Source organism: Geospiza fortis, unplaced genomic scaffold (genome assembly GCF_000277835.1).
Source record: "Geospiza fortis unplaced genomic scaffold, GeoFor_1.0 scaffold100, whole genome shotgun sequence".
Taxonomy (NCBI): Eukaryota; Metazoa; Chordata; class Aves; order Passeriformes; family Thraupidae; genus Geospiza; species Geospiza fortis.
In genome coordinates, this window is record NW_005054350.1 from 4,355,583 (window position 1) to 4,376,652 (window position 21,070).

Here is a 21,070-nt window from a genome sequence, read left to right on the forward strand (position 1 = left end):
AAATGGCCAAAATCACCAAAATTCTCTGTAGAGATCTTTGGGTGTCTAAAAATGTCATCCTCAGAATACTGCAGACAGGAACTTTCTACTGTGTTCCAATCTGTTATCCTTTGTGTTTTATTTAGGTAATAAATCAGTCTAGGAAATTAATATTGGTTGAACTGATACTGTTTTGTACTAGATTTCTTTTCATTTTTCCTAAGCAAGAGATAAAGGTAGTGTGAAAGTTAAGCGAGAGTTGTACTAATTATGTAAATCTCAAAAATATGAGTTCAAAATTAAAATTTAAAGGAGGCCCCTTTAGCTTAAAGACAGAAAAGTTTGGCCAAATGTTATTCATACCTAACGGAGATTGACTCAGCTGTAATTAAAATAACTAATGTACTTTCATCTAAGCCAAAGTTTGCTGTAATGACTTAAATATGTGGGATCATGTCTTGCTGATATGTTCACAATAATTTCATTACAAGATGGCTGGGATATGCTTACCATGAGGTGGCTACATAGAAATGTGTTCACATATGAGCAGACAAGGCTGTAAATAAAAATGTTCGTTCCTTCTGGGAGTTACTGTAAAATGCTTTAAAAAAATAATTAAAATTTACTCCTTTTCTGAAGATTCATTACACTTGTCTGGAAAGAGTACAGTTTTCTGTAACTAAGGAACAGTTGACATACACAAGGAGATGTGGTATAATAATAAAGGAGAATACTGCTTCTCCCAGTGTCTGAGGAGAGCAGGAACCCAGTGAGCTGTTCAACTACTGTCATGGCAGGCTGTCTCACTCCCAGTGTTTGTGTTGGGCAGCAGCAGAGGGTCAGGGAGTGAAATATCTGTATTACACTGCTGGAAACTCAGCTCCTGTTGACAGTGAAGCTGAGCTGAGCTTCCAGGGGAGGGCATGCGTGTCCCTTGTGAGATGCCGAGGTAGAGCAGGCTGGTCTGGTCCATCCTCACCAGTGCTGGGTAGGAGTTGCATGTCTCACTGCAGGGTGCCCAGTGCACTATTTCTGGTTTTAATACCAGAAACACTGTTTGGGTCTAGGTTGTTTAGATTTTAATATCCCAACATTTGGGTGTTTAGGGTATTTAGGTTTTAATACCCTAACATTTGGGTGTGCACGCACCTGAAGTGATGCTGATGCAACTGCGTGTGCCTGAGCGTGCCCCACATCCACACAGAGAGAGCTGTCCATTACACTGAGGGATCAGATGTTGCCTTGGTGGTGTTTGAACACAAACATGGTTATTTTAGCACGTGCTTACAAGGTTGCATCACTTACATGTGGCAAAAAGCCCTGAATGTGCTCCAGGGGCTGTCCCCAGCAAACAGCCCTGAAACATTTGTAGCAGGATTTTCTGTCATCTACTGCACAAACCCCAAGCTTGTATCAAACCAGTCAGTTTAGTCCTCCTTTGAAGTGTCACTAGCACTTCAGAGGATGCATGCTGATGCTGTGTGTTGTTGCCGTTCTTTCCCAACATCTTTTCTCTTCCTGCTATTTGGTAACTTTCTATGAAAAATTCCTAGCAAATAGTTTTTAATTCCAAGGAATAGGTGCTGTAATAAAATCAGATGCTTTTTTTTTCATGAGGAAATGTTGATATTTGCCATTGTGGAAATTCTTCACTTTGCCATGTGGAAAAAAATATAAAGAAAATACCTAAACTTTGGTAAGCTCAAACTAAATAGTTTTATTTTTGATTTCTTGAGCTGTACAGTGGCATTTCATCCTTCTTGCCAAGTGTTGTAAAAGTTTCTTTAGCAACTTGAATTTCAGCCTGAATTTTTTAACACTGGCAATCAAGACTAGAATCAGACTTCCACTTTCATGAGCTTTGTGAACATTGCTTCATATTAAATATTTTTAGTATGTTGTAGATTAAGAAAAGGTCTGAATTTGTCTGACTGGAAAATAGCTTAGGCTACTGACTGTACTGAATACAGATGTGTTTTATTACAGGAGTATATATATGTAAATTTGTAGGGCTGTGGGGTTTTTTTGTTTACACTATACGCCAGAGTTTTAGTTAGGATGCTGGAGTATAACACCAAATGCACATTTTCCTCTTCATTAATAGGTAAATACTTTTTGAATTCTAATAATCCTACAAAATTCACAGAAGTATGGTTGTTTTTTTTGACACCTCACTTTATTATACACTAACACATCATGTTGGAATCTGAATTATTTCTTTGTAACAGAGTTATACTTTAGTCTTACAGACCAGTAGCAAAATATTATGTATGAGAAAATGGAAACCAGGAAAATATTTAAAAACAAGACTAAATTTTAAAGTGTTTTCATTTTATGTTAAGTATGTGAAACAGCTAAATGACATTTACATTTGATTGTGATTGTGATATAGAGATAATGCTGTATGAAGCCAAATCTTTCCTTTTCCAGTGTCCAAAATATGCCATGCTGGAACTGTAGAAGGAAAAGCGTTTTCTTATAAGTCTAAATCTGGATGACAAAATGGATTTGGTATAGTTTTCCCTCTCAGCATGCAAGTAAGACTATTAACTATACTGTAGGCTGAGAAAAGATCATCTGCTTTACCTGTGTTTATGTGACCAATATATGTTTTTTACTTCTGTATGTACACAACTTTGTATATACATATATGCTGCTAAACTGAAGCATGCTCCTTATTGTCTCCATAAAAACTTCAAAAGCAAGCTTTGTTTCTTATTTCATAACAGTATTTTTGAGGTTGTCCAAAAGTAAAACCAATCTGTATGAGTAAACATGCTTCAATTTCTTTCATATTAAAAAAGTACTCATTCTCCCCTTATCCTAAAAATACTTGTATTAAGAACTTTTAAGAATTTTTTTGTTGAGTCTTTCCAGTTTATTCGTTACAAGAGAAGCGACAATGAGACTATGCTAATTGCAGATTAGACCTTACACTACTTCAGTGATGTCAGTGCAGTGACTTAGAGGACATTCAGAGGTCACATAGCCAAACAAGGGTTTTCTTCATGTATGAAAGCGAAAAAAAAAATTCCTTGATTGCTTTTCTTTTTGGAGAAATAGACATTACTCAGGTTGGACCCAAGCTCAGGCTATCAGGGACTTTTGAAGACTGAAATTTCTGGTGCCCTCTAACATTCAACAAAAGCTACAAAGTGCAGGATCACAGGGATTTTTTGCTCACGCTCTACAGCAAAGATGTGAAACTACTTGTAAAGTTTTAAAGAGAAAAGGAATGTCTTCACCCTTTATATCTGGCATAGTCTCTACATTTTATGCTTCTAATGATCCCTTTGTTCATTTGGGAGGTTTGGTTCTTTGTTGTTTGTTTTTGATATTTTGTCTGCAAAGGTAACATTGGTGACCATTTAAAAATCATGAAACCATTTTAAAGTCATGAAAACAGCAAGCTATTCTGCTGCACTTCCTTGCTTTGCAGAATGCTGAAACTATCCTCTGTAAAGCATGGTACTACATACATTCCAATCAGTCTTACATACCCTTTCCCTATTGTTACCCTCTCTATAAGTTGACTTTCTAGTTCCACACCTAGGTTTCCTACCACAGGGAAAAGTATTTAAAAGTGGTCCAGTAGCAACCCTTTCTAAAAAGCAGCTACAAGAAGAGGTGTAAATGGTGCAGCCTTCTATTCTAGTCCCTAGTGATTCTTGCAAGAGTTGTCTGAGCTTGTTGTCCCTCCTTCTGTCCAGGGGATGATTCCAAATCCTTCTACCAGAAAGGCAGATGTGTGAGAAATCCCAGCTGAATTGCAGTGATGTCTCATATACCACTGCAGAGGCCTCTTGGATCCTGAAATGCTGCTTGGACAACAATTGAGCTACATGTGTGCAGAGCATGGATGCCAAATTCAGTTTCAGTGTTGAAGCAGTTTTACTACATTTGGCTGCTGGGTTCCCATAAATTTTGTTGTACGTGAAAGAATGAAACTACTGATCCTTTTATGTCTACCCCCGTGGACAAAATGCCAGACATATAAGATCTAGTTGGACACAACCATTACTTAGCCAAGGTCTTGCAGTGAATGCTTGATAATTGGTTAGCCTTTGAAAAAACCTTGACAAAATCCCAGAGGACTGTAGAGAAGAACTCAGTTATTTATCTTAAAAGACTGCATGTACTTTCTTTTGGATAGTTTTTAATGTGTGGACTAAATAAGTTCATCTATGACAAACTTGGTTCATTGTTAGGCAGTCATTCTTACTGTAAGTTCCAGGTACTAGAGAAGATAAATTGTGTTTTGAGATAATTTATTTTTTCAGAAGCAAGCAGATAAAACTTACAGTCTTTGAAAGTATCTGATGTGACAAGAGAATTTTGAAGGATATTTCCTGTAGTGAAGATAGTTGGAATTTCCAGATAAATATCACATGTTTAAGAGGGCGTGCATCTGGTAACCTTGATACATTCAGTTGCATCTCTGAGGAAAAAAAAATATGATCCCTTTAGTCAGTGAATGCACTGGTTTCCTTGTGGGACAAGTGTATATAAAAGTGAATTTTAAAAGAAAAATAATCACATGTAGGAAAAACCACTGGTCACTGAGATGCCATTGGCCCTTAGGAATACAATTCAGGGCTTGTGATATGTGGATCTGTGGAAACATTACTTCAGAGCCTCAGCAGATATTGAGAAAATAGATGTGAACATAAAGGAATTAAGTGGAGAGTGAATAGATCTTTGTACTGCTGTATAAAGCCATAAGCTCTCTGTTGTAGTGGTAGTGGTACCCTATCCAAAATGGGGCTGTAGCAGAACTGGAAAAGAGTTTAGAGATGGTTGACAGGGATAACTAAAGTACATGCAGCAGTGTCTGAGGAAAAGCTAAGCATGATGGGGCTCTAGATGAGAAAAAATGCGCATGGAAGACTGTATGAATGAGAGATACAAATTGATGGGTGATGGGTAAAGGATGCATAGTGACCAGTTCCTCTTTTTCTCATAATGTGAAAAATGGGAAGCAAAATGATGTTCTTCATAGAGTGAGCCATTGACTTGTGGCAATGCACACATCATGTGTGCTGGAAATTCACATGATTGAGAAAGGCACTGGGGAAGTCCACAAGGGAGATGTTTACTGAAAAGATCTGGTTCAAGCAATCTGAAAAAGATTAGAGACTTGGAGGAAGTATTAAACTTCTTGTATGCTTACCCTGAACAATTGTTTACACTGCTGCTGATTACTTGGTAATAATGGACTTCTGGTTGGTACAGATACCAATACAGAGGTTCTTAGCTTCTTTTGTATTCACAGTTTCTGATATTTTCACAGTGGGCTGCAGGATGATGGATATTTCAGATTATGAGTTAGTTCCACACCTGGCTTGGTTTTTTCCCATTTTAACATGTCACTCTTTTTAGTTTCCTTTTCATGAGTTTTAGTCTTCTCAGAAACTGATTTTTTTTCTACCTGCTTAAAAATAATTATGAAAATTTTAAGGTAAGCATTCTCCCTTTTATTCTAGGGTTTGTTAAATCCATATGATTAGAAAAGTCAATAAATTTCTTCATCCAAAATTTGTGCATTAATGTGCACCTCTATCTTTCCTCCCCTCACAGTATCAACTATTCATTTTGTTCACAGAAGCAATTTAAGATTTCATAGTCTCATTGCCTGGTAAGGATTCTATCTATCTTTTATCCTGTAAGTGTCTGGACAGTTGCCACCAAATGCCTGGCCCATGGTACCAGCCATCCTAAGAGGGAAGAGCATCACTGTTCATTCAGTGATGCTCAATACAATTATCTGAAAGTCAGCTTGCAGGCATGGGCTCGACTTACTGTAATGTTGGCCACTTTTTTCCATTATGAGAAACAGAGTAGTAGGGTCAAAATGGACTGTTTGATTCCCTCTGCAGTCATTGTCCACAAACTACAACTGTTACTTCCATATGGAAATAGGATGGTTCATTTATGGTCCTGAGCTGCGGCCTTGCAAGGAAATTCATAGCTAACATTTTTGAGTTGAATGTGGTGGATTATTTCTGAAAAATTTCTTTGTCTGATCTACCTAGAACCCAACAGACTATATTACAGCTATGTTTTTACCCACAGAGATATTAAGAGAGAACTGTTGTGTATGCATACATGGAATCGATATAATAGTGATAGTACAGATCTAGTTGTTGTTCTCTGCCTGGTTTGCAGGATGTTCTGATGAACGGCTTTTGCACAGCTTTTGAAACAAAACACTAGTGGTGTCACTTAGGAGTTCAGTGTTTCTCGCTCTGCCTTGGTATAAGCCTTGTGTGAAATGTTGAGCAATGCTGTGATTTCTTCTCGTGAAGAAATCTAGGATTTCTGTAAGCACAGTTGAGTTCTTTGTTGTCTAGATTACATGTATATTTATAGATGACTCTCATTGTTTAACCCTGGCAGGCAGCTAAGTCCCACCCAGCCACTCACCCACTTCCCCACTGTGACATGGGGCAGAAAGAAGAGTAAAAGTGGGAAAACTCATGGATAGTTTCACAGTAAAGGAAAAACAATGTGCACAAGCAAAGCAAAACAAGGAATTCATTCAAATAGGCAGGCAGGTGTTCAGTCACCTTCAGGAAAACAGGGTTCCATCACATGTAACTGTGACTTGGGCAGAAACACTTTAATGTCAAACCCTTCCTCTCTCTTCCCCCAGCTCCATATGTTGGGCATGACACCATACAGTGTGGATGGCTGCTTTGGTCAGTTCAGGTCAGCTGCCATGGCTGTCCTCCCTCCAGCTCCTTGTGTACCCCCAGACTTCTAGCAACTGGACTGAAAAATTAATCAAAAGTTACCATCAGCCAAAGCTGATACATCCCAAGATGATGATTCCTCTATTCCAATGACAGAACATTTCCTGTGAACCTTTGGCAAAAGGTTGTTCCTCTGAACTACTCACCTGAATTTTATTGAGAACTAGGTTTCTTGCATTGTCTAAAATTTCTTTCTAAACATTTTCTCTGGTTTCTATAAAAATTTCCAAGCTTTGGTAAGCCTTACCATTTTCTATGGTAACTACCTGGACACTCCTGTGCATGTAGTCCTTACCTGTCTAATTATCATTATCAGCTGTGTTTTAGTTTTTACCAATTTGCCAAGCATGTGAGTCAGATTTATTGGTCTGTGGTTCTTTTACTTCCTGCAACCTCTTTCTCTACAGAATTTTACAGAATATACAACATAGTTAGACACTTAGGAAGCTTGTATTTTAATTTTCTTAGAAAAACTGAAATTTGGTGAAAGGAAAAAAAAATTATGGAAAGCTATCAAGTTCTCTTCCATTTGCCCACTGGAACAAGCGCTTTGAAGGTAATTTTATTTTTTTCAGCGAGAAGAAAGTGTCATGGTTTGGATGGCATACAGGCATCGCAGAATGTTCTCAAACACAGGAAACTTCTAGAACCAAATCTAGTACAAAAGTAATTTACTTTTCCATCTTTCTGCTTCCCTGAAGCATCTGTGATAAAGGGAGGCAATGATGCTATGCTCTTGATGGGGGGATAGAAGGTATGAGAATAGAGATAGTGCAGAAGGCAATCTCACCCCTAAGGAGTTGCAGCTGTGCTAATTACCAAAGACTAGGAACAGGCCTGCCCTTAATAGGCCACAGCTGTGTCCAATAAGGATGAGTGCTATAAAAGAGGGGACTAGCTAGTTGAGAAGAGAGTTGGAGTTTGTTGGTTGTGCTGTGAGGAAGGAGTCGTCAATGCTGTGAGGCGCTGCCCATGAGAAATCGCTGAGAAGGTATGGAGATTTACGATATGATAACAGCATGTCCTTGCATACGTTACTTCAGCTCTATGTTGACAAGAGGACTTAGCCTTTCTGAGTGCGAAGTTGAGATGCTAATGCATTTCAACTGAGGGGCTCTTGAACTGGGCCATGAGCTCCCTTAAGTTGTGCTAGAGATACTGATGTTTAGCTCTTTGCGAAACTTCTTTCTGAGCTGCAGCAGCCTCTCGAGCTTCTGGGAGAAGTTCTGCCAAAGGCAGAAATTCATACCACAGCTTCCACTCCCTTGGGAAAACATCATGGTGTAGGGTTTGGTTTGCCATACTTGTATCAGCTCTATTTACAAAATTTTCTGGCCTTCCTCTCTCACCCTGCCCTGCATTATATTTGTTTACTGCTTATGAACATATGTGGGGAGGTATTCAAGAGAGAAAAATATTCTTATCTAGTAAGTACAGATTTTTTTGAAAATGTGGTTCACCTCTGTAGCACATGCCCTGCTGCCATCTCCCATTACTTGGTAGTTGTTTGGCCTCTCTGTTGTTGGAGGAATTTTCTACTGGATAATTACCTGCTCTTTGTGACAGTGACAGAGGAATGAAGAAACCAAGTTGCAAGCATGGCTTCTAACAGATAATAATCAGTGAATTAATTTGAAATCAAAAGAAATATTTTCTGGTAGTAGTGAATATGGAGAGGCTAGTTCCTCAAGGGAAGGAACTAGAACTCTGTATTAAAATTCTCAAGTCCTCTTGTGAAAGAACAGCTCTGACTTAAAATTTCTCAGTTTATATGCAGTAGTATCTGAGATCATGTTTATTGCCTGTATTTAACTTGGTCCAGCCACCTGTCAAGTTATGAAGCAGACATCAAGTAACTGTTATTTGCTTTGAAAGCTTATGAGTATCATCTGGAAAAAAATGAATGGTCAAGTTCTGAGTCTTGTCTGAAAAAATATTTTGTTAAGAAAATGGGTAAATTGCCTGTGTAAACCTGCAACTCGGAGATTATGAGTAGCTTGAACGATGGTATTGTCTATTGATGCAGAGGATACAGCTCAGTTCTAGTAGAATTCTGGGCATGAAAACTTCTAGGAAAAACAGGAAATCCTGCAAGAAGTTAGAGTAAGGAGACATTTATTATGCTATGCAGCACTTTTATGTTTTCATTTCTAAATATTTTTTTTAAAATTACACATAGCATTTTTGACTGTGTTTACCCAAGTCTGGTTGGCACTCCTGCAAAGTGTCTCTCTCTAGAATAACTTTTTTTCTTTCTTAGAGCTCTGTAGTATTTTTGAGAGAGAGAGAAGCCAATAGAGAAATGTGATGAAACTGGTTAGTGTATGAGTAGTACAATTGAACCAGCATTTTGTGTGCAAATACACAGCCTGGGAAAATGTATCTTATTTTACTTTTAAAAGTAAAATTTTCAGTTAATTACATATCTTGTGATAGACTGTTGCAAATTCATGTGGCTCTATCATCTGTGCAGTATTCCAATTTGAAATGCAAATATGATAGTACAAAGACCTGTTTGAAATTGAGGAATTATGGATTTTGTAAATTTATCAGAAAGTTTTTCTGTTGGTCACAGTTGTACATTGTGACATTTGGCTACACCTGGGAATAATAGATATTTTCAGGAAAGCATGGACAAAACTGTTCAACCATTGCAAAGCTTTTGCTGGAAATTCTGAATCTAGAACTTGTAATTCTGTGGTCAAGATTTCTGTGTGGCTGCTTGAGCACACGCATTTAAGCATAGCTAAAATAATTGCATGAAGTCTTGAGCTGTTGTTTGTGGATATACATTTTGAGGTTTGGGTCTGGATAGCTACAGATTAGACAACGGCATTAGTTGCTTGATGTTTTTGTCTTGCTGCTGGAAATCCAGTGAGTAAACAAAGTGGATTTGTATTTTTGCGGTGCTGATGTCTGCCTACTTTTAAGGCTTTGGTTAGTTGACATCTTCTGCGTAGAAGATGATGTTAAAATATAAGATACTCTTTGGGGGGAAGGGAAATATTAATGTATTTTCTATTAAGCTAAATATAGATGTACTGCTAACTGTGCAGTGGAAGGATAGTAGCACTTTCAGTAGCACTTTTTAAACCATTCAAATAATTCCTGGCAGCTTCAGGATAATTTAAGCATTATCTTTTTTGAGTCTACTTAAGGTGTTCATGTGAATAGGAGCTGATATGCAGATACTTTGCTTGGTGGATCAATGACTTGACATTGCACAATATAATTCCACAGTGTACAAGGCACACCATTATCAAATTTTATTCTTAGAATAGTCCTGCCAAAAAATTGCCTTCCTCTATCCATTGTTGATAGCTTTATCCCATTGCTTCAGCACTCAAGAGGCCAAACCTCTAAGCACAGCTGCATTGTGCATGCAGAAATACAATGGATATTTTACATCTGGGAAACATTTTTTAATGATAGGTGTAACTGCCACTGGCATTTGGCATTGTTCTTACAGAACCTGAAACTGGAAGGTAGTGTCAGTCTTTACATCCAAAAGAGCATGAGGAGTTGAAAACAATGAGATTATGCCTACCTGTAGGGAGAACTAGAGAAAGTTAGCCATTAGAGGCAAATAAAAGGGTTTGGCTTCCACTGGCTTGCAAGCTGTGTGCTTTAAGGCTGGGTTACATCAAGTATCAATACCCTAAAAGTGAAGTACTCAGCCTTATTTTATGAACCTTTTATGCAACACTTAGAGCCCTTCAGTCCCTGTCCACATGCTCAAAGATGTGTATGTGTTTAAGTGCTTTCTAGGACAGGGCTAAATTTCTTTGTGCCTTGCAAATGTAATCCTGTAGTCATCTGGCAGTGTCAGCTGAGTTTAGAACTCATAATTGAGCCCTTTTTTCATCTTGCATGATCATCAGGAGATGTCCTGCTGTGTTAAGTGTCAATTAGTGTGCAACAGTAGCAGTGAATTCAGGAACGGGAACTGGCCTGCATTCTTCGGTGTTGCTGACTGCCCATCCTGAAATACAAAGCTTTCCTGTCAAATGGAGGATGGGTATCTCAGTGCTTGTTTCATTCTTGTAAACTTTCCTTGGTGTGTAAATTTAAATGTGGCAAGTTATGTTTGACACTTGAGGACAAAGTGGCTGATGTTCATGCTGAACTTAGTGATGACATTTTCCTCATGATTGTCTGGAACCAACTGTATTTTTATTGTCTGTGGACCTTTGTCAGAAACCAGCTTCAAATCAGAACTCTTTTCTTGCATTTATGTCAATAAGGTAGTTGTGGTATCTTGAGACACTTAAACCAGAGCTGGCCAAGGATGGGATTTCTTTTATATGGGAAATTATGATGTTTTGATTTTTTTTTTTCTTGCAGATCATATTGCTCCAAAACTTCACGATTTTTCCAAAAGGCATGTATTGTGAATTGAAAGTTTTCCTAATTTCTCACCCTCAGCTGCCCCAGTCTACAGTTCAGATGGTGTTGACAGATTCCTATTTGGAACCATGGAGCAGGAGATTTGTCTCTGGACCCTGGTTCCATCTGGTCTCTGAGGTGATGTTAGGTTTCCTGATGGAAAGTCAAGTTAAGATTTTTCAGTTTCTAGCTGAAACAAATTCTTTGGGACTGTGTCTGTGTGTGCTGCAGAAGTTTGAGCTCTTTAGTTTCAAGTTTGTCACTTACTGATGAAGAGGTTTGTGAAAGAAAAAATCCTGAATGGCTGTAATAGAGTATTTTTAATAGGTGAAATGTCACTAGTTCAGGAGATAAATGCACATTAATATTTATCACTCACTCTGGGCTATCAGAGATTATTATATGAAAAATTACTTTTGCTTTGGCATTTAATCTACTCTGATCTGAATAGAAAGTGTTGTGTAAAAAAATTCCTGAACATAGCTATTGAAGAATTGAGAGTGTTATACCAGTTTGGAGTACAATATGTAGCTAAAGAGATGTTGGAAATATCCCAAATGAACAAAATTCAGAAAATGCAACACTAAGGTTACATTAAAAATAAAAAACCAAAAACCTGTGCAAAGTAATAAAAAGTTCAAATAAGACACCCAAACACTTGTATCTGCCGTTTAGGTGAAGCTATGCAGCATATGGATGATGATGATAGAATTACACTGCTGAAATAGTAAACAGTCTTAAATTAATTTTTAAATTCCATTTTTTTCCTCCTCTATTCTCCATTTTCTGATAACATTACAGCATCCAAATAGATACAGACCCCCCCCTTGAACTTACCAGCTTTGCATAGAGATGCATAGTACCATTTATTTAAAAAATCAAGAAAAAATGTGAGTAGTATTAGTCACTTTCTTAGAGACTCAACAAATTCATTGTCATGCCCCTTACATAGATCAGAATGAGAAAAAAAAAAGCAGTGTGGAATGAAAATGCGCCTTGCAAACAACTGCCATGTGATACCATATCATATCAATTGTATATCAAAGCAATCATATCATATTCTTGGTAATAGCCTAAAGCTCATGGCCATAGAAGAGCTAATATATGTGATTTTTAGGCAGGTCTCAGTGACAATTGGCCAATCATTATTCCATGTCCCCTCCTTATGGTAGAAGCTCTGAGGAAGTTCCATGTGTGCAAAAAACTCTGACATACTCTTGTTGTTTTAGGGAAGAGGGTAGCAAAAAAGATCAGAGGACTACCAGGTCTAGACATGAATGTACAAGAATTTTTCATTGTTGTTGGAAACAATGGTGGGTAGCACACTCCAGCCTTGTGTTTGTCAGTCACAGTGTCAAGAGGTGCATGTGTGTGTTGGAGGCAGCAGTCCAATTAGAACACATTCAAATAGTTGTACTGAGGTTACATGCCTGTGGCTGGGGGGGACATGCCATTACTAATCCAGCTCTTGGCTGGATTACCTTTGAAAAATAAGAAATTGATTCCTCTTCCACGTGTGAAAAGCTTTTGGCCCTCTTGAGTCCAGTTTAATGTTGCATCTGGGCTGAAGAGAAAGAGGGTAATGAAGCCTTCACATCCTGTCTGGCTTCCTGCAGGCTTGATCAGAGGGGAGAAAACCCTTTGCCAGGAGCTTTGAGATGTGCTGGGGTACATTTCTAGAGCTACATGCCAGGTTTTGATCCTACTGGGTACCATTAGAAATGACACCTGCGGTGACACCTGAAAGCAAGCCCACTTTTCTTAGTCCTTCAACCCAGTTCTGAGACAAATGTTCTCTCTCCTTTCTATCCTCCATAGTTCTCAGAAGTTGTTGAAGTGAAATCAGAACCCAGTGCTCAAGTTCCAAACTGAGGTGTTTTGCCATGAGATTTTTCTTTTTTTTAGTCTTGTTGGACATACAGAAGCCTATACATTTAGAAATGAAGGAATTGATATTGCGAATTCTGGTATCAGCTGGGGCAATGTTCTCTTGCACATCTGTCCACACAGCTTTCTGAACAATATATATCTCCTTCTCTGTGGGATGTTTAGCTTGCATTCATGTCCTCAAGGATATTTACATTAGGGCAACTCAGAATTTGAGGTACATTTTAGCAAAGGAATTGTAAAATTGTGAGTGAATTAGATTTTTTTTTCATCCTTGGATTTTTAAGTCTTTCTTCCTCACTGGAAGAAGCTTTGTTTTATTTCAGCTGTCTCTTTTCTCACCATCTCAGTTCTGTATGCATATGGTTAATTTTTCCTTTGTGCAGTTTAGAACCAAGTTTCCAGTAGAAAGAGAAAAATGTAAGTAAAAACATAGTTAAGTGGGTTTACCCAATCCCTGCTATGAATTGAAACTCATCCCTTTTCCAAATCTGTCACTTCTTCTTCCTTAACATAAATTACGTATTCAGTAATTCACTTATTTTAGCACTCCCATTTCTCCCAAGTTGTTGATGTAGCTCCAAACTTTTGAAATCCGGATCGTAATATTTCTTACTTTTCTCCAAATACTTCTAGTTTCCAGTTTCTAGTTTCTGCTGGCACAGATGAATGTGGTGCAAGCACAGTGCTCCTGCTCAGTAGAATCTGATGGTGGTCCTGTCCCACTGATGGCCATGAAGGGAGTAGCCCTTGAGGAATGCTGTAACCTGCTCTGAACATACTTTCCTGCCTTCCAGATGTGTGTTTATCCTGCCATGTTTACCAGTACACTGGGAGACTGTTTATTATCCTGAGTGTTAATAGTCCTTTACATTGTTTCCTAGCTTTGTGCAGAAGGAGATCTTTTTTCAACATTCCAGCAGTTGAAGAAATATATTTTTGGGTTTTCTACAATTCTTAAAAAGATGACAGCTGTCAAAGAGCTTTTTTAAAAGAAATGGTTTGCTCAATTTAAATTCAAAGATGTTTGTTTTCAAACTTGAAAGAAGTGAAGTCTCAAACTGAGATATATTTTGGAGTGATACAGAAATACTGAAAAATAGACCTGACAGTTTGGGAATTGAATGTGCATTGACTAATTGTATTGCATTTTTCACTTTTGGATGCTGACTCAGACCATTCTATCAAAAAATATCAAATCCACTTCCACATGAAAAATCTGTTGCTCGATATCTATTAACTCCCAAGAACTGAGAAGAGTTTGTAGCTTAAAGCTTCATAAATCACCAGACTGTCTTTGAAATCTGTACATTTGGACACACTTTTAAGGTCCACAAAATTTGGATTGTCAAACTGTCTTTCTCCAGCTTTGAGACAATTTTTTTTAGTTATATTTTGTTGCATTCTGAGGGTGTGATGCTTGAGGCTGGGATCTGGTAATGAAGAAGAGAAGCATCAAATATTGAAGCCTGCAAGAGAATTGTAAAATACAGCAGTCCTTGGACTACTTTACATATCATATAATATCAAACAAATTGTTTAATAATATGTAGCTTGTCATATGTTTGTTCTTCTAAAACTTTTGAAAATATTACCTATTTTATTGTCTCTGCTTTCATAGTGCTTAGATGTTGCTGTCCTAAGACGGGACACCAGGCTAGCTTCTGCAGAAGAACAACAACAAAAAGTGGCCCAAAGATTTTGATATCCAGTCTTTTCGATGTAATGCTCTGGCACCTGGGTTGTCTCCTTTCTATGTGAGCTCCGGTGGCAGAAGTGAATAGATCATACAAAGCGTGTAGCTAGAAAATGTATCTTCCTTTGTGGATTGCAGAAAATTCATACATGGGCTCATTTGTACCATTTTAATTACTTTTGTAAAAATTATTTATTATGTTTAAAAAAGAACAGGGAAGTTTATTACAAAGATTTGGAATTCAAAATCTACATTCAGGATAGTGTTATGGCAAAGATTTGGAATCTGATGGAGGGAGATAGATAAGCATGATTCAACAATTCTAGAAAGTAATAGGCTTATTCTTTGCTTTATAAACAACTGTTTAGGCCATTGATGATCTATGCTTGAACTATAAAAAAACTAAAATTAAAATCTGGCTTATTGGCTAGATGCAGAATGTGAATGATCATCTTCTTTCTAGTAGTTGCTCGAAACAGTCGCTTGCAGAATAAGTATGAACAGAACAGGCTGCATGTAGAGTGAGCATTTCCTAGATATATTCTGTAAGTTCTGCCCTCCATAGCCTTGGCTTTATTTACAACCTTGGGCAAGAATTTCAGTAGCGCTGTTTCCTAATCTGTAAACTAAAGAATTAACCTCAACTGCATGAACAGGTGGTATAAAGTCTAGGTTTAAAAAGCTTTGGAAGTAGAACTGTTACTGCAGATAGGTCAGGTAGGGTGATATTTAATGTTGTCTTTTATCAGCAATTCAATTTTCTCTTGAAGATGCATATTTTCTGAAATACTGATGGTTTATTTTATTTATTCATACCTTGCAATTTTGGCTGCCTGTGATTAAGCCAAGTGTTTCCTAGAGGATTTATAAGGCATTTCTAAATCTTCATCAAACATTTTCTGTTGGCTTTTGAATAGACATCCAGTAAATCACAGAGGAACTATGAGCAAATGTGTCTGGCACAGGGTTCTTCAGTGTATACTGAAAATTATGTTTAAAACTTCTGAAGGAAGAGAGCAGTTGGCACAAAGCAAAGCATTCATTGGAAGTCTGTCTATGCTCTTGTGCCAAACTGAGCTTTGTGTCTTGTTATGCCTTCTGCTGTGTAATAATTTTTTAAAGAGTAATAAGAGTAACAGGCTTTTATGTTCTCAAAAGTAGAAGTATCGTTCATGTTTTGTCTAAGTACCAGGTAATGTGTTGGTAAGCATTGTGATGTTATTATTTATGTAAAACTGCTCTCTGGAGACTTAAAACTTTTTTCTTTAATTAAAAAAAAAAAGGAAAAATTTGGCAATAGCAGTCATTGTGGTTTGTGATTAAAGAGTACTCAAAGAAACTATAATTAAAGTGTGATTTTTACTATAATGTTGACCATAGGGGACCATCATGATTAATGTGGAACTGACTAGTAGAAATATTCTTGGTCAGGATATTTTTATGGTTTTATACTGAAAGTCTTTAAGCAATGTTCAGAAATTCACCTATTATATGCATGTATATTTTGTCTTTTAGGGCATACAGGACGATTATTGAAATCTCTGTGTTTCACCAGTCTATCATTTCTGCTGCTGCACATCATCTTTCAGATTACAATAAACAGTCTTGAAGCTGCAAAAACTATTGAACCTGGTTTTAACTGTGAGTAAAGCATTTTAGATTTTATTAGCATTTTAAATGTCCAAATGCTTCAGTGGTTTGAAAGGTGAAGGGTTGATAAGAAGGCACTTAGGTTTGTGCTCCTGTGGGTTTGCATCTTGCTCTTGTTTTCCAGCTTTTTACCTTAAAAATTACTGTTTGTAAGGTGGGAAGACTAGAAGGACTAAAGAAACAAAAGAATTTTTTATATAACTATTATATGTGTGTGTATATATATAAAAAACTATTTTTCCCACCAGAGATGCATTTTCTTTGAGTTTACCACTAACTATTGTTATGACTTCATCTTTTAGGCTTTTTCAAAATCACCTCAGAACCTGAGGAAACTCCTCATTTCTGTCAGTAGATAGTAATTCAGTGAATTAGGAGTAAAATGAAATAAAGTAACAAACCTCCCTCTATCCATGTATTATGCCCCTCTCTGGCATAACTCTCTTTTTATTTAATTTAACTTTAAATATTGATTCCAAAGCTTGTATTTCTAAACAGTATTTGTCTCTTTCTTGCCTATGTTGTATGGGAGGAAGGATTTTCAATTTTTCATTTATGTGTAAGCTCTACTTAAAATATATTGCATGACATCTTGTATCTTCCTCTCTCAGGAAATGTTGTTCAATACTTCAGAAGGCAAACATTCTTTATTGTGCAGAAGTTAATTGAAATATCTATCCTGTGATTTATATATCTAACCTCCAGGTAGAAACTATTTGTACTTGTCTTACCATGCTTACATTTAACATTTAAACCTGTCAACTTACCTTTGATAAATGTCCATTTAATTTATCACAAGGTATGCTGCTGCCGCTTGAGTAAACAGCTGTACTACAATTCAACACAAGAAACCTTATGGTTTCTTGACTTAAATAATAAAACATTGACTTAAATAATAAAATCCTAAGAAAGCTTGAAGTGAGCATTACCATTTCACCTTTAGCTTAAACCATTTCCTAAAGTAAAAGGCATAATTGTGTTCATGAAATGCCAGTTTCACCTGGAATATCCTGGGCTCTGTTGGTTCGAATCAGGCCTTCAGAGTCTAAAAACATACTGTTTTTTCCAAAAAGGTTTGTAATTCACTGAGTGAGCTGGATTGTTTTCCATATGTGTTTAATGTTCTTATGACTATAAAGACATAATTTGTACTTAGATTGGAGGAATTGCATCATTTAGACACCATTTGTATGAGTAAAGAGTTCCAATACAGGGTTGTACCCACTGGCTTTTTCCTCCTTTTATGGTGGGAACTGGGGTCTGTAGTGGGAATTAAAATAATTATTTCATCCTGAGGAGTCCACTCTTTAAGATGAAATGTACAATTTTTTACTGTTTATTCACATTTGTCGAGTATAGCAGCTCCTCTTTCAGCTGCCATTGGTAATGATCTTACTTGGGGCCTCACAGGGCAGTGGGTGTAGCTGTAGGAGCGCATTAAATGTTATCAGACTGCTCTCTGACACCAAGGCCGCTTGACATGACATTCCCACACACTCACCATTAAGCTCTTCTTGCCTCCTGAAGTTGCTTGTTGGGAATGGTATTTGTCCCAGAGGAACACCCAAACTGTGCCCAAGTTGTTTGCAAAAGAAGCTGGTTGACCAAAATTGTTCCAAGAGATTTTTAAACTGTTTAGCAAGATGAAATATTCAGCTGTTGAATTTCAGTGCCTGAATGCTGAGTAAACTGGCACCATTTTGTTTACTGGTATGGTTACAGTCAGTGAGATCCAGGTGAAGCCAATAAAAACAATAAAAAGGGCAATCTGATGGTGCTGTTGCTGGGCCCCCAAGATGCTGAAGGAGAAGTTAAAGGCTGTTGTAAATGCAGGGGCTAGAAAAGGCCAAAGCATTTGCTAGGTCAGGGAATAAAGTCAATTATTGTCATTTAATGACACCAGAACTTTGATGTTCCTGTGTGGGTGGGGAGAGGGCAGAATTCCCACTCCAGAAGGCACCTTGGTAGTACTTCTCCTTGTAACAATTCAGTGACGCAGCCCCACTGGTTTCCTGCTCCCCAGCCATATGAGAAGGGCTGTACAAAACTGACTGCAGATGTGGGCTAAGCCATTGCTGGAGAAATGACAGTGCTTTGCCCATGGCATCTTCACAGTGTTATGATCTCTGCATTTTAGACTTGCTGTTAATGTTTATCCAACTCTTTTTGCTCAATAAGAAGTTCAGAAGTGTAGACTGGAAGACTGATGTTTCTCCAGCCAGACCCAGATGCGCTATTAATAAAACATTTTTTTACAGCTACAGTCTTTTCTGATGCTTATCATTAGGAAATTTTTCTTCTGTTAGTCAAAATATCCTGTCTTCATCCTTCAGCCTGATGTGGAAATGAAGAAAAACTTTCCATTAGTCTTTATGGTTACCCATTTTGTATTTGAAGGCTGCAGTCACATTTGTCATATGTACTCTTTTCTGTCATTCTCTTCTATTTTCACAACCTCAGCCCCTTCAAACTTTCTTCATGCATTGCATTTTCTAGGAAGGAGATTATTGGTATTGTTGTTGGTCTACTTCTGTTTTCTCCTAGCTTTTCAGATATTTCTTGAAGCTCAGTGTCCAAAGCTAGGCACTATTTCAGCTGAGAATTTAGTAGCATATACTGAAATATAACAGTTACAGAAGTGTCTGCAAGTCATACTCCCTATGAACTACTGTATGGTACTTTTTGCAATGGTCTCACACTTTTTATTTGTAATTCCCTGAAACCCACAAATCCTTTTCTTGAAAACAGACCATGTTTTTTTCAATCCCATGTTTATGTAGGTGAGTATTCTTATAGTATAGTGCAAGTTGATGATTGCCCGTTTTTTTCTCTAGAAAGTTTTATTCATCAAGACTGTTCTATCTCCTTGTTTGATAGTGGCTTCTCTGATAGGAGCCTTCTGTAATAACATCTTTAAGGGGTTTTGGATAAATAAATTTTTGGCTTTCCTTTAGTATTTGTTTTGATTTTTCTGGAATTGTAATATGTCCCTAAGTTTAAGTAAATCAAACCATAAAAGGAGCTAGTGGATGCTATGGCAGGTCCCCTCTTAATTATCTACCAAAGGTCATGGGAGTCTGGGGAGGCCCTTGCTGACTGGAAGCCAGACAGTGTTATTCCAGTTTAGAAAAATGGCATAAAGGAAGGTCCAGAAATCTACAGACCTGTTATTCTAACCTCAGTTCCTGAAAAAAAAGTATAAAAACGTTTATATTAGGTACTACTTAAAGGCATTTAAAGGACAATGCAGTCATCAGACACAGTCAACACAGGTTCACAAAGGGAAACTCCTGTTTACCTAATTTGATATCCTTCTATAGTAAAGTCACCTGCCCAGTGGATGAAGGGAATGTGCTGGATGTATTTTTCCTGTACTTTAGTAAGGCTTTTGATACTGTCCTCCCAGAAAAAAATTATTCAGTAAGTTCAAGATGAACTTGTTTGATGAACTGCTGGAAGGGCAGGGCTTGAAGGGTTGTGGTGAATGGGGCCACAGGACCCTCAGGGCTCAGTTCTAGAACCAGTCTTCTTCTCAATGTATTTGTCACCAATCTGGATGCAGGAGTTGAATACACCATTAGGAAGTTTGATACCAACAATAATCAAAGTGGAGGGTGTTGTCTGGGGCAAGATACCTTGCAGAGGTCTTTGTGTAGTTAATCTAACTCCTGGCAATTTCAGAAATAGGTGAGAGGGCAGGATAATACTGTCTATAAATGCTGTAGGTTAGTTTGTCTCAATATTTTCAAATGCCAATTTTCTGAATCAAAAGATCATTTTCTGGTTTTAGTTCTTCTTTTCACACTGCTGTATAAAAACTTATGATAATATTTTCATTTGGGTAACAGAAACATTTGAGAAATGTTTAAATTAGAGGTGCGATAAAGACTTACCTCTTAAACCTTATACAGTTATAGTTTCATTTTGGAAATGAAAAACAACCATCCTTTTATCTTTTATGTCTAGAAGCAGTTTTAGTTGAGCCCATCCACACACACAAACCAGACATATAGAATTTCAGGTTCATTTCAAAACATTCTGCTCTTATCCTGGACTTATGTAATTCAAAATCAGTTTAGGATAATTCCTGGAATGTTTAACTTCTTTGGTTTGTTATCTTTTTTGCCCTCTTCCTTTTTTTCAGTTCATATAGCTTCTCTTTCAGGATGGCTACAAAATGCTACAGCATTCTCTAAATGATGTTGGCATGTTGATTGAGGTGTTTAAAAATGTTTGGCCAACAGAAGGTTCTTGTTTCTCAGGAGTCTTGTGACTATTGCCTAGCACTAATAAAATTTTGCTGTTAGTAGTCTTTATTTAGCTTAATGAAAGATTTCTGGTTAGCCACAACTTCAGTGTGTGGAGCTGACATTGAATACCTCCCAGATATAGAAAGGAAAAGAATTAATACAGAAAGAATGAGCTGAGCTAATCCTAAGCCATCAAAAGCTATGTAATTAAGCTTGTTTCACTGATATCTCCATATAATAGACAGCATGATATTGAAATATAGCTATATTCATGCAGTAATAGAATTTCATTATGAAGTTCATATTTCTGATGGAATAAAATTCTGATTATTAGATTAGGTAACATCTTTTGGGTATAGAACCTGTCAGGCAGGCAGTTGAAGATTAGACCACAAGGTAATGGTTGCATTCTCCAGTATGCACAGTGTGGTTCTTTCCTAGGACTAGTTTTAATAGTCTTTAAAAATGGC

General features: G+C 37.3%; 1 protein-coding gene across 1 annotated transcript in view; it reads left to right on the forward strand.

Annotated features, from left to right (window-relative positions):
- The window catches only part of PIEZO2 (piezo type mechanosensitive ion channel component 2), a 236,222-nt gene that overhangs the window by 34,487 nt on the left and 180,665 nt on the right, over positions 1-21,070 (forward strand). The window contains exon 2 of the mRNA XM_031058868.1: positions 16,216-16,341. Coding sequence (XP_030914728.1) covers positions 16,216-16,341 — 126 coding nt within the window. The remainder of the gene's footprint in view (positions 1-16,215; positions 16,342-21,070) is intronic.